Source organism: Phyllosticta citriasiana, assembly GCF_038021145.1.
Source record: "Phyllosticta citriasiana strain CBS 120426 chromosome Unknown IWZ02scaffold_9, whole genome shotgun sequence".
In the NCBI taxonomy this organism is placed as follows: domain Eukaryota; kingdom Fungi; phylum Ascomycota; class Dothideomycetes; order Botryosphaeriales; family Phyllostictaceae; genus Phyllosticta; species Phyllosticta citriasiana.
The window spans coordinates 1,263,476-1,276,014 of NW_027117286.1; the positions used below are offsets into that span (position 1 = coordinate 1,263,476).

At 56.3% G+C, this 12,539-nt stretch overlaps 3 protein-coding genes across 3 annotated transcripts; all 3 read right to left on the minus strand.

Annotated features, from left to right (window-relative positions):
- Positions 1–2,756: 2,756 nt before the first annotated feature.
- On the minus strand, positions 2,757–4,772 carry IWZ02DRAFT_316807 (uncharacterized protein). The gene is made up of 2 exons (XM_066764154.1): positions 4,534–4,772; positions 2,757–4,439 (listed from the first exon to the last, which is right to left on the minus strand). Exons 1-2 carry the CDS (start codon positions 4,569–4,571, stop codon positions 2,888–2,890), a joined length of 1,590 nt encoding a protein of 529 aa, XP_066621368.1. The 5' UTR covers positions 4,572–4,772; the 3' UTR covers positions 2,757–2,887.
- Positions 4,773–6,251: 1,479 nt separating this feature from the next.
- Positions 6,252–7,313, minus strand: IWZ02DRAFT_316909 (uncharacterized protein). The gene is made up of 3 exons (XM_066764156.1): positions 7,126–7,313; positions 6,587–7,067; positions 6,252–6,487 (listed from the first exon to the last, which is right to left on the minus strand). The coding sequence occupies exons 1-3, from the start codon at positions 7,203–7,205 to the stop codon at positions 6,482–6,484; spliced, it is 567 nt and encodes a 188-aa protein (XP_066621369.1). The 5' UTR covers positions 7,206–7,313; the 3' UTR covers positions 6,252–6,481.
- Positions 7,314–7,336: 23 nt separating this feature from the next.
- On the minus strand, positions 7,337–7,973 carry IWZ02DRAFT_316937 (uncharacterized protein). The gene is made up of 2 exons (XM_066764157.1): positions 7,580–7,973; positions 7,337–7,522 (listed from the first exon to the last, which is right to left on the minus strand). The coding sequence occupies exons 1-2, from the start codon at positions 7,837–7,839 to the stop codon at positions 7,468–7,470; spliced, it is 315 nt and encodes a 104-aa protein (XP_066621370.1). The 5' UTR covers positions 7,840–7,973; the 3' UTR covers positions 7,337–7,467.
- Between the last annotated feature and the right edge of the window lie 4,566 nt (positions 7,974–12,539).

Genomic DNA, 12,539 nt, shown 5'->3' on the forward strand with positions numbered 1-12,539 from the left:
AGGAAGGGGTTCGCGGCAGGCAGGCAGGCAGGCAGGCAGACACATACACAAACATATCGGCAATAATAGGGCTCAAAGAGGAACAATCACAGATACGAAAGCGAAGACAGAAAAGTGAGGTGAGGGGGGGAGAAACGGAAGGAAAGGGGGTGGTGTGGGTGGTGTGCAACATGAAACAGCGAGAAAATTTCTTGCTGCGCCTTCTTTCTGTTCGATGCGCTTCTTGGGTCGTTTTCGTTGTTTGAGAAGTGCGGTCGGAGAAAATTCAAGGACGAAGACTCGCAGTCGCAGCTCGTAAATGTATGTATGTGTGTGTGTATGTATGTAGGTTTGGCTTCGGTCGGTATGCATGTACATACGGACGTACATGTTCTCAACTACGTTACTGGGAAGCAATGAAAATGCTGGCCGGCCGGCTGCTGCTTGGCCAGCCCGCTAAGTAGGTAGGTAGGTAGGTAGGTAGGTAGGTAGGTAGGCCAGACCGGCCGGACCAGAACGAGACCAGACCAGGGCCGCCCGAATCGTCGGCCTGTGATGGGCTGCGATCTACGTGCATGCATGCATATACACATACATATCTCCCAACATACATACATGCGTACATAAAGCCAGACGCACATGCAAGCTGCTGCTGCTGCTGCTGCTGCTGCTGTTGCTCCTGCGAGTGGAAGTGAAGGAGGCTTATTGGTGGTTGGTTGGTTTGATGCTGTCTGGTTTGGTTAGGTAGGCCGGCTAGCCTTGGCTGACGCCCCCGAGGTCAGTCGTTGTGGTGTGTTGCACAGCAGCACCTGGGTTGACCGGCGAACAGGACGGCGGTGGCTGGCTGGCTGGCGAAAGACGAGGGAGAGGAAGAGGAGGCTGGCGGTGCAGCCAGCGCCCACCACCAGCACTGCAGCACATCGCAATGATACATACATACATTCGGCGAGGAGGAAATCGAGGAGAGTGACAGAGGTACCAGTAGCGCCCTTTGCCGCACGACAACGGTGTGGTGGGAGAGGGTGAGACACTTGGGCTGGGTGACGGCTAGTCTCGAGGCGTGGGCGCCGGCAAGGACTGTGGCTGGCGTGCGTCGTGGGGTCGTCGTCGTCGTCGTTGTCGTCGTCGAGTCAACGAGGCTACAGTGCCCGACCGAGGTCGAGATTGACATGGGGGACGTATCGTGCAGTTTGTGCGCCAGACCGACCCAGGGTAGATGGATGCGTGTAGGTCAGTGTGAACCAAGCTGGCCCAAAAAAAAAAAAAAAAACAAGCAGATGGACAGGCGATGATGATGCCCCGAGAGCCTGACTGGACCGCAAATGTATTTTGGCCAACGAACTCATCTGACAATGAGGTGCCAGAGTTGGCTGATGGGTGGGCAAATAGGACCACGCAGGGAGGCCTGTCCGATCATCTGTCTGCCGCTAGTCGGTCTGCGAGCCCGCCTGGCCTGCCTTGCGCATGAGTTTGGTCCGCGTCCGTCGAAGTCGAATCGCAACCTGCTGCGGTCAGGTGCTGCTGCGCTCACTGAACGATTCGAACAGAGCGGTTCGTTCGCATTAGAGAAAAGGAAGAAAAAAAAAAAAAAAAACCCCGAGACGGAAAAAGCACATGTGGTGGGTAGAATGTTGCAGGCAGGCGGTCAAGCAAGACACATGCACTGCGTCCCAAGCAATGTTGCGTAGTAAGTAGAGCCAGCCCAGCCTCATTACGTATCCATGCTTTGTTCCGGACCAAGCAAGGCCGACGCGAGAGGACCTGAGGTGCTGCTGAAGCATCTTTCTTTTTGCTCGCCTGCCAGCTGACGTGGCGCCGGCAAGCCCAGCTTCCTCCCTCCTCAACCCCCAACCAGACACATCAGAGGAAAAAGCGAATTGATGACGGTGTTTGAGAAAGACAAGTTTAGAGAGACAAGAATCGTTAAGGAATTTGTTTACGTGACACTAAGAAACTCCCCCGACACGGAGCCAGTCTGCGCCGGGCAATGAAAGAGGAAATAGAAAAAAATTCACTTGTTCCTTCCCCGCAAGCTGTTGCTGGACGTTTGATCCAGTCTTTCATAGACCGTTCCGTTCGTTCGTTCTGCTCGTTTCCCATGTCCCGTATCCCAACCGTCCGGTTCCTGTCCCATTGTTCCCGTCGCCATGTTTTTTAAACCATTGTCAATCCGTTACGCCTGCCGATCGATTACCTGGCCAATTGCCAAGGGAGCCGTGAGTGAGCTGCCCTCTGCGAGCCAGGGAGGATGTTGTGGGAAAGAGGCCCGAGCAGGAGTTGAGTTCTTTGGTATAGTCGGAAAGCAAAAAAAGAGCACACTGAAGTTGAAAGGTCAAAAATTCTGCCAGAGGCGGGTCAAGTTTCAAATGTAGGCGCAGCACTGCGTGCACGTCGTGACATCGTAACGTCAGAGACCCATCGAGTCAGTCGTTCAAAGCAAGGAGAGGGACTAAAAACTGCAAAAAAAGTAGAGGATAGTGAAAGTATTAAAGGCGAGGGCCTGAGGGTTCCACGCTGGGTAGGCAGCGGACCCGTTGAAGGCGTGAATGCCTTTCGCAAAGTAAACCGAATGAGTGTCCAGATGTACGCCGCAGAGCTTTCTCTGGAGGAATCCCATGATATCGTCGTGTCATAGACACGTTCCATTTTCGTTCCCGGCTGCTTCCGTGGAGAGCCAGCCCGTGACACCGAAACTCCGGCAATGCCAACAGTATGGTCCTGAAGAGGAGCTTGTGATGGAGCGGCTGAGAGGACGCGTGTAAGGGTGAGTGGATATTATGATTCGGGGGAGGGTATGATGCTGTGCCGTGGTGAATTGAAAACTCTTGAAAGGAAAAGTAGTTGGCTGTCACTGGAGATTCTCGCCAGGTGGTCTTGAAACTGCAACCGTAGAACTTGGGGGAATGGCTCAATAACCAGTTGCACTCATGTCTGGATACAGTCCTCGGCTCGAGCCAAATCCCTGGAAAGTGCGACATCCACCCGCGATGCTGGAGGGCATGCCATTGTCAGAGTATTCCATCTTGACTCGGGCCTTTGAGTCGTAATCCGACTTGACGCCAAGTGGTAGGCCAGCTTCAGCCATTGGACCCGGGTAATACTGGTAACCCTGGTACGAGTCAATTTGTTTTCTGTCTTCATCGTCCATCAGGTTGCCTTCACTCACCAGCCCCTCAATCGGGCCACCGCTGACCGAGCTGGCCGAGCTGACGGAGTGATTGCCAATGGGGCTGGGGTCCAGCGAGTATTGATTGCTGCGACCGTATACTTGGCCGCTGAGTCCACTGCTGCCCAACAAGCCCATGCCAGCGCCTCCGAGGCTGCCCCTTGCAGGACCGCCGGCGCTGCCATAGGTGCCGTGGCCAGGACCACCAGCTCCACTGCCAGTGCCTCCGCCACGAGAGGCTCCTGCGCTGTTGGGGCCTTCGTTTTGGTAATGGCTTGGAGATCTTCCACGAACAACAACGGCGGCAGAAACACGCTGTGCTACGCGGACCCAGTCTGGAGCCTCGTCGGCTGTGCGTCGGACGTCGGCATAGAGCTCCACAATGAGATGGTAGTATTGTTGCTGAGCTCTTCGCTTGCCGTTGTTTGCCGTCGCAGACTTGAATTGAATGCGCTCAAACAAATGTTGGTAGTTGCTCGTCGAGTGCCCAGCTGGTGAATAGGGCTGTTCGCCGTCTTGCTGCAGTGGCAGATACGGGGGTGCAATCGAAGATGCAGTGTGGGAGAAGTTGAGAGAGTAGCCATGCGGGTCGCTTTGCGTCTTTCCTGGAGGCACAGGATTAATCTTTTCCATTTTGATCGGGTTCTGAGGACCCTTGTCTCGCTTTGGCGTGTGCTGAACCAATTCGATGGGCTTGCCGGTGGGACCATCCACCGCGGCTGAAAGAGTCACAGCCAAGGCTTGGATCTGCTCTTGTCTGGAGCCCCTGTTGAGGTAGAGACGTGCGTTGGATATGTGAGGGTTCAGTGTGTAAGAACACTGTACGGCGAAGTAGTTTCTGCGATAGCAAGTCCAGGTCTGGTCGGAGGAGTAAAAAAAGCCCTTTTCGATCTTGCAATCTAGTTGAGGAGTGATGGACTGGCCGTCGCTGATGATGTCGTGAAAAGTTTCCTGGGCGGAAAAAGGGGGCGATTCAGTTTGCGGCCGCGCTTCGTGATGAGGCTGATACGGAAGCATGTTTGCTCCAGTGCTGCTGTACGCAATCGAACTGGGGGATGTTAAGGGTAGGGCGCCGCCCGGATGGAGGACGCTCCTGGGCGTCTCTGGCATCGAGGTATATGAACCTCTGCTTGGACCAGACTCGGAATGGCGAGGAGACGTGATGTGGCGGTTCAAGTGTGGTGTTGATGTCGTATAGTTTTCCCGCGCTGTCGCACTCATGGATGGTGACACTGGATTGCCCATTCCCGGTGATCGTGTCGGAGGTAACATTCCTGATTGTGAATGATCGGTTCTGCGATTCATCAGTCAGCTGTCACCCGGCTTTGACCTGGTGTTTGCGGCTGCCAATTACGGCGCCACGGACGGGAACGAAAATCAAAACGTACATGGACGACATGCGGCGACCCTGCGGGATGCTGGGCATTCCAAATGGCGACTGTGAGTAAGACGTCGAGTGGAAGCCGAGTTGGCTAGTGGAAGGATTTGTGAATTGGGAGAGTGGCGGCTGCTGGTAAATGTTGGGTGAAAAGGTGCCGTGAGAGTAGAGCGACGAGGCGGTGGATCTCGGGCTGGTGGAGATGGAGCCTGAGCTGGAGTCGGAGATGCCAGACCCTGTCCGAAATCTACATGAACCATTCGCAGTCAGCCATCTTGTAGATTACACGCAAACGATAGCGACCATGGACATAAAGTGTGGGAAGGCTGAGATGTGTAACCACAAAGAGGTGGCACACTTTTAGTTCACAGTCTTAACAGCAGCCAAAGGATGACACGGCCCAGGGTTGTCGTGTGATCAATGTGACAACCACGCTGCTGGGAGGGCCAGTCTACCGAGAGTATGGGACAGGTGCGACGATAATGATGCTAGGCATGACGACGTGTTTGTTCGGGCGCCTGAAGATGGGAGGCATACTCAAGGCCACGGGCAGCGACCCCTCGGGGAGGGGAGGCAGCCAGTGACGAGCAGGGCCGGAAATGAGACTGGGGGCCAAGCAGTGTTGCGGAACAAGGAAGAGGGCGTGAGATGTTGAGCTCCAATGAAAACAATCACTTACTGCCCATCATGTGCCGGGGCGGAACGGTGTGGCATGTAACGACTTGGAAGTAAGCCCGTATCTGACTGGCCCAGCGCTTCGTCACGCCGAAGCGGGTCCGCCACCCCTCCTCCTCCACCTCCTCCTCCTCCTGCATAGGAGGGATGATTTGCATGGTCGATGCATTCTTGGTCCGAGGAGAGAGGGTACAACGTCCCCTGGATGGGTTGAATCACTGCTGGTCAGGTCTGTCAGCCAATCATTCCAAAACCGCGCTTGTCAAGCAGGACGTGGGACGAAAACAGAGAAGCTGCGCGACATGGACAGATGGCGACGACGTCCAGCCTGCCGTTACACGGTCGCTGTCGAGTCAGGTGCCAATGGCGAGCCGGGCAGAGAAGGTAGAGCAGCAGAGCGCGCTCGACGATCCAAAACCATAAATACAGCGCCCATTGGCGCGCGCAACGGGCGACCAATGCCGCCCGACTTGCGGCGCGCCAGGAACGGACCGAGACGGACTGACCTTGATTCATGGCGGCCGCAGCGCACATGTAGCCGCAGAGACCAGGACCTCCGACCTTCCAATCGCGTTGCTGTCGTGATTGTGGCTGTTGGGCGAGTGAAGCGCGCGGGCTGTTGGTCGTGTCTGGTCACGGAGGCGTGTCGCTGGGTATTTTGCGAGCGGCGGAGCGACTTGATGGTTTTGGTGCGTGGAGCGTGGAGAGCGGCAGTGGCAGTGGCAGGCGCGGACCGGAGGATCTTGGCCCGAGCGTGTCGATGCGCTTGCCGTTTGTCGTGGAGCAGACGTCAGTCGGTGGCCCGCGAGTGCGTTGGCCTGTAGCGATCGATCCCTCGACTCGACGGCCGAAGCAGAAGGAAAAGTATCAAGAGGCGAAAGGGGTTGCTTTTGCAAAAGGTCTTGCCGCAACCAGAGAGAGCGGCGAGGGCGTCTGAGAAAAAGAATCGGCAATGCGGTCTGGTCTGGTCAATCCAGACGAAACGGGCCTCGAGATCACAGGACGGTGATCCACTTGCCGTTGCCTCCTTTGGTGGACTTGCTGCTTTGCTTTTTCTTTTTTCCCTTCGGGACACCCGACCCGGCGTCAACCTCTTGCTGAGCGATTGGCCGCGCTCTCTGTCTTCCTTGCCCTCTCGCAACAGCGGTGAGATCAGATCTCACCTGTTGCGCGTCAGCCTGTTTGCTACTGTACCCGCTTCGAGGCTCAACGTACCAGGTTCCTGACCTGCAGCCAAAAATTGAGTGGCGTCAGGGATGGCTTCGACCTCGTTCGATCCGTTGTCAGTTCTGGACGTGCCACTGTCAGTATGATCTGCATTGTGATGAGGGGAAAAAGTCGATGGCTGTCCTGCTGCCATTGACCGACCGCTGTCCATGTCCACTCACCAGCCAAGTTCCCACCTTTGACAATGTCGGCGATGATAATGGTGAGGGGTTGCCAGATTCGAAGCCTCGGAGAGAAAAAAAAAGTTGGAATGGCGCTGATATACCTCGACAAGAGGTGCGTCGGAGGGAGCCGTTTGTGCGACGGCCGTCGCGGCTTGGTCGAGCCCCGTGATATATGGGACGAGGAAACTGCCTCGGGTACCTCGTGAGGCAGAAAATCAAGAACAAGATTAAAGAGAGAAAAATGAAAACTGAAAAAGACTCGAGACACGTTTGCAATGATGGGAGATGAAGAGGCACCGACAACAACGAGTCCCCGACAGCAGGCCAGTGAGGGTGATCGGACAATTTTTTTATGGGCCTACAACGGTGGTGAAGGAAAAGTACAGCGCTGTGGATGGATACAACAGTGGTAGGGCTAACTGGGATGGAGCGGTGGATTGGCCAAAAGCAGAAAATATGTACCCAGGCAGGCTGGACGCTGGATCATGGTCAGCCCCAAAGAGATTCGTTCTTGACCAGGCTCAGACTGCTCAGACCATTTTCTATTCCCTAGCACCACCACGGTAGCATTGGCCCGGGCAAGCTGCAGCAGCGGGTGTGGCCCAAATCGGTCCATCTACGTCGCCGAAGCCAGGGAGGAATTCACGGCCCCGGGGCCAAGGCACAGCTGGGAGGCACCTCTGCCACTGTCTCTAGCCCACGCATGCTTGCATTCCTTGCGAAGCGCGGAGGACCCACCTGATCACCATCGCTGTTCAATTCAAATCTCGCACGCAGGAACGTTCGAATCCTTTGGCAACCGGGCGCCCGCATGTTTCATGGCCCGCCGCTCCTAACAATAACCAACCCCAATGCAAGCAAATCTGCGGAGCTGCATGTCATCCTGGCCATAGTGATCCGCGCAGGGAAAGTATTGGCTGCGCATGAAAGCCACTGGCATTGTCAGCACTGTATCGGTGACCAGCCAAGCTCGGCCTGCCTGTGTCGTACCGCCGCGCGCTTCCTTGCGGCCCGGCTGCCGCGTTGGAGCAAGTCACGCCTACGCCAGAGCAAGCCAGATGGCGAGAGTTGGACGGGTGCCGTCGATGGGATTGGCGTCGACGAATTTGAGGGGATGAATGGGTTAGGGGGGACCGGGGGGCAAGCCAAGGGCAATGTAGGCGAGTAATTTTATGGAAGCCGAGGCCGGAAGGGAGCAGTAAGAAGGAAAAGAAAAGGAGGGAAAATAAAGGAGGGAGCGTGACGGGCATTGGAAATGAGAAGAAGGAAAAAGCATGGTGACGACCGTTACCTGTCACAAAGTCTCTTCGCTGGGAGAAGCAGCACGCCACCGACTTTTCCCCTTTTGAACGTGGAATGGGTGCGGGCAGGGCTCGACTTTGGAATTCCTTTATGGCAGCATTATCAGCAAGATCTGACCGTCAGAGCAATTCTCCGGGGAGTTAGACGAGGCCGGTGAGTGGGCGACGGTTGGCTGCTGGATGTGGCGGGGGGGTCGGGGCATGGGGGCCGTTGTGGGTTAGAGGCTCCACCACAATCCGAATCCTGGAAAGGGAGAGGACGTATCCGGTAGCTCCGTATGGAACTGGAGAGTCTTGGTGAGTGAATGGTCGCGGGTACTGCAAGTTGTTGGTGGGCCAGAGCTAGGGGGCAGGCAAGCAAGCCGGCAAGCAAACCAGCAATCAAGCAAGCAGCAGCAGCAGCAGCAGCAGCAACAGCGTCAACCAGCAGCGACAGACAAAGCAACGCTCCGTCAACACCCTCCTTCGTCAATGGCCGCAGCCGCTGGCCGCCACCTCCTGAGGGCTGCTGACGGGGCCAGCCGCATGACGCCCGGCCGAGGGCTTGCTTGCGATGAGCGACGGGCGATGAGCGATGATGATGATGATGATGATGATGCTGATGATGCTGTATGATGATTGCCGAGCTGGAATGGCGACGAGTGGAAGCTGGGGTAGCGTACGAGGAGGGTGGTGACGTGCAGCTGTGTGGGTGTCTGCCGAGCGGCGGAAAAGAGCCTTGCGAGAGCAAGACTAGCCTCTTCCTGCCCCTCCGACAACGTCAACACCAAACACCACCGACACCCACACCCACACCCACACCCACACCCTCCCTCGCTGCCACTTTTCATCCCTTCCTTCGCTCCCTTTGCTGCCATGCCACTGCTTCCGCCTGGGCATACAGCCACGCGGCCGACATTCCTCGCTTTCCATGCCGTCCAGCTGGTCCACGCTGGTTACGGATCGCCTTGAGCAGCCTCTTTGCGCATGTGGAGCCCACGTTGCCATGCTGGCTATTGAAACCTCGCCCCCGGATGCGGCAAGGCCTCGCCTTCCTTACATTGACTGAGCGCTTCGACCCCAGCCCACGCTGGAATCTGATTGACTCGCCCGCCCTGACCAGTTGCAGCCCCATGTCCCAGCGAAACGACACGTCTCTTACCACCCGAGGCTGTCTGCTCTAGCCATCTGGAATGCCGCTGGAAAAAGAGAGAAAAAATTAAAAGAAAAAAGTCATATGATGCTACTCAACGGGAGCGAGCCGCGGTCCCAGCCCAGTGCTTCCCCGTCTCCAAAGCCTGATTTGGACGTCGTCTGACAGACCCTGCCATGTGCCTGGCTCCAACCTACTGCCATGAGCCTGCCTGCCTGCTGTTGGTTACAGACGATCAGGGCACGGGTGCTGGTCGTCGACTTGTTGAGGCTTCAACTGCAGCGGATGGCTTGGCTCGCTCACCGAATCGACGAGTTTTCCGTGGTGCTGACACCAATAAGGCTGGCTGTTCTAGACTAAGATGCAGGGAACCCAGAGGCTGCCCCCGTACAAACTGCAGCCTTCCGCAAAAGCCCTCATTGGAGCGAGGGTCGAGATGAAGACGCGCGGGAAATGGGAACTGCAACTTACCTCTCCCGACGTCTGGCTCCATGCATTTGATTCCATAATGCTTCGGCCAGACGGGCGAGCCGTCATTGGGCGGTCCACATGATGTCTGTTCCGACAGTATAGGTCCGCTGCTGCGGTTTCAGGCGCGCTGAACATCGAACCACTTGCCGCTCAGACCCCGGTTCGCATAGATGAGGCTGGACCGCCCTCAATTCTCCGATTAGTGACCTCAGAGTGGCACAAAAGGATTGGCGCCATCCCCGTTGATTGGGCGTGCGTCGTTCAGGATGATATGAGGGTGTGCTGCCTCGAAAAACGTCGTCCCAGCGGTCCGGGCCGGATTCGAGCTCAAAGGCAAGTGTCAGCCTCTTGGGGGGTGATAAGCGGTACCTCTTTCCCCCCCAACTCTCTCGATCCAGAATAGATTGAGCTGGCGTCGTCGGCCCCGATAGGCCGTTTCTGTCTCGGAGCCCCCGACTGACGCTCGAGATTGACAGTTGTCATCAGCATCAGGAAGTCCGGGACCGGCGCCGTTCGGCTGATCGTTGGCCGTTGACGCTTTTCAATGGGTGCGGGCGCGTCGGGGTTCGCATGACCCCCCATGGTCGGCCGGGTGTGTCATTGCGCAATGCGTATCGAGGCGATGGCAGCCGCTTTCGATCGCGATTTGGAATCCCCTACCCAGGCATAGAAACCTGCGGCTGACTTGTGGGTGCCTTTTTCTTTGAAGCGAGAGTTGTGCTGTCATGTCATGACACTGGAGGACGTGGCAAAGCACTAGTGTACTGTAAACAAGTCTGGCTACAGCGACATACCACGTAGCTGCCACAGGGCACACGCTCTGAAACACTCGGGTCGCTAATCAATCCGACGGGCCGTTGAGCTGGTCCTCTCACAAAGTCGCCCAGAGGACCCCGACGAGATGCAGTCGGTCTCAAAGGGACTCGCACAGAAGATCTCCGTACGACTGCCGAAGCTTAAAGCGCACATGTCAACCGCACAAACACACAGTACAAGCCCGGCCAGCGGAAATCGCAAGAGGGTGACTGGGAAAAGATGCTGTTCCCTGGTTTCGACCGTCTCGTGAGCTGATGCAGCAAGCATTGTACGGTTTCCGGCAGCAGACGACCAAGGGACGCTCCTGTACGGCGATTCCAAATGCGGAACCTGGCCAGAGGATTGTCAAGCTCTCAAAGACGGGAGATGCTTGGAAGAAAAACCTGGCGTGCAGAAATAATATCTCACAAACTTTAGCAGCCAGATTCGGACTTGGTTGCTACCGTGGCTTTGCTCATACCGTGCGGTTGGTAGCGAGCAAATCGAGTTGCACCTGGCCTGCCCCTCTTACGTCTGGTCGAGGTGCAAAAGGAGGCGTTTTTAGTCTTTGCACATTACCTGGCTGCTTGAGGGCGCGCTTCAGCGTCTAGCTTACCTATCGGGGTCCTCCCCCGGCTTGGGTAAACGGTCCGTTGCCCGTCGACCCGCCGCAGCCACATGACGATTTCTATCAAGACCAACTTCTCGCACAGAGACGGCTGACGCATCAATCCCTGGGACTGCCTGTCGATCCTCCGCACCGCACTACGCCCTGAGCCTTGTGGAGTCGCACCCTGGCACTAGCAGACTGCTAATATAGCACCGCGGCAACACCGAAAGCGTTGTTCAGTCTTAGCGCGCGCTCGCGCGCGCTCGAGACCTTTGAGAATGCCTGCCAACTTACAGCCACGGCCTCAGCACTCGAAAGGGCCATTCACATCAGAAATTCTTCGTTAAATTCTTTTTTCAGCAAGAGCCCTTGAGACAGGGCTTCAGCCTGCGGCAACCTCCGATTATCCTCATCCTCGACATCATACGATGCAACTCATCTTCGCTACCCACGCGTTATCTATCATTGCTGAGCAAGACTCGAGCATTCAACTCTCCCAATGCGCACGACCATCTGTTGCACTGCCTGCTTCTCCACGGGACTTGGTCTATCCGTCTGCCATCACGCAATCCGTGTTCCTCAAGCCCGCGTTGCTGCGAGAAAGGGTGAACGCACGGCCCGTGCAATGACACGCCGGCAGTCCAACACCGTGCAAACCCGTTGTACCCGCCGGCAGTACCTCACGATTTCTTCACGCCCGCACCTGTCCCCTTGATCCGCTTGCTTCCGCCTGCTGTACATAGTATGACCTTATCGAGGATTCAGACACAAGCCCGACTGATGCAGCTTCCCTGAAGAAAACTGTTCGACTTGTGCCCTTAACATCCCGCCTGTTTCTCAAAAAGACGTCAATGAGACATGTTTGCCTGGCTACCTCGGCGTCCGAACATCAATCAGCATGCAAACCGGACCAACATCATCGAGCGTGACTGCGCCCGGGAGCTCTGTTTGGTTCAATGTGCTTGTTGGCCGGGTGGACCGCGCGCGTGCTCCCATATTGCCCTGCAGGATTGAGAATGAGCCTTGCTCGTGCTCACGCACGCGCAGTCCGTCGCCGCCACCGCTACTGTCGGCCGCGCCTGCACGCAATCGGCTTAGAACACCACAAAGAAAATGCACGCAATGGCTGCACAAGATCCTCAGTAGGGTTGCGTTCTACCTACTCGCCACACCGGCCGTGCGAGACCCCAACCAGTTTCCAGTCAGCCAGCTTGGGGATCACGACAGCAGCGGCGGCGGCAGTGGGGCCAACCAGCTTTCATCGTGGGCCTGCGGCCGGGAGGACCTCCCTCCTCGGTGCGCAAAATAACTTGATGATCCTCTGAGGAGTGATGATGGGCTTCTGGATTGTTTCGAAAGACAAAGCAGGTGATCTATACTTGCTGCAAGTGATAACTGATCCGCTTACTGCAGCAGGAAAACATGTTGGTAGTGGCCTAATCTTGACATTAAGCTATACACAAGCGCCCTGATTTCAATATGTTTGGTGCCCGTCGCCGTTACCAAGGGGCTGTGCTGTACGAGGTGTATTCGACCAAGTTGTCTGCTTGGTTGGGTCATTTATTAAGTCTCTTTGCTGGCTAATATCACCTCAAGTTTGGGGGCTATCGGGCCGCGGACCACAACCTGCTTGCTGTCCAA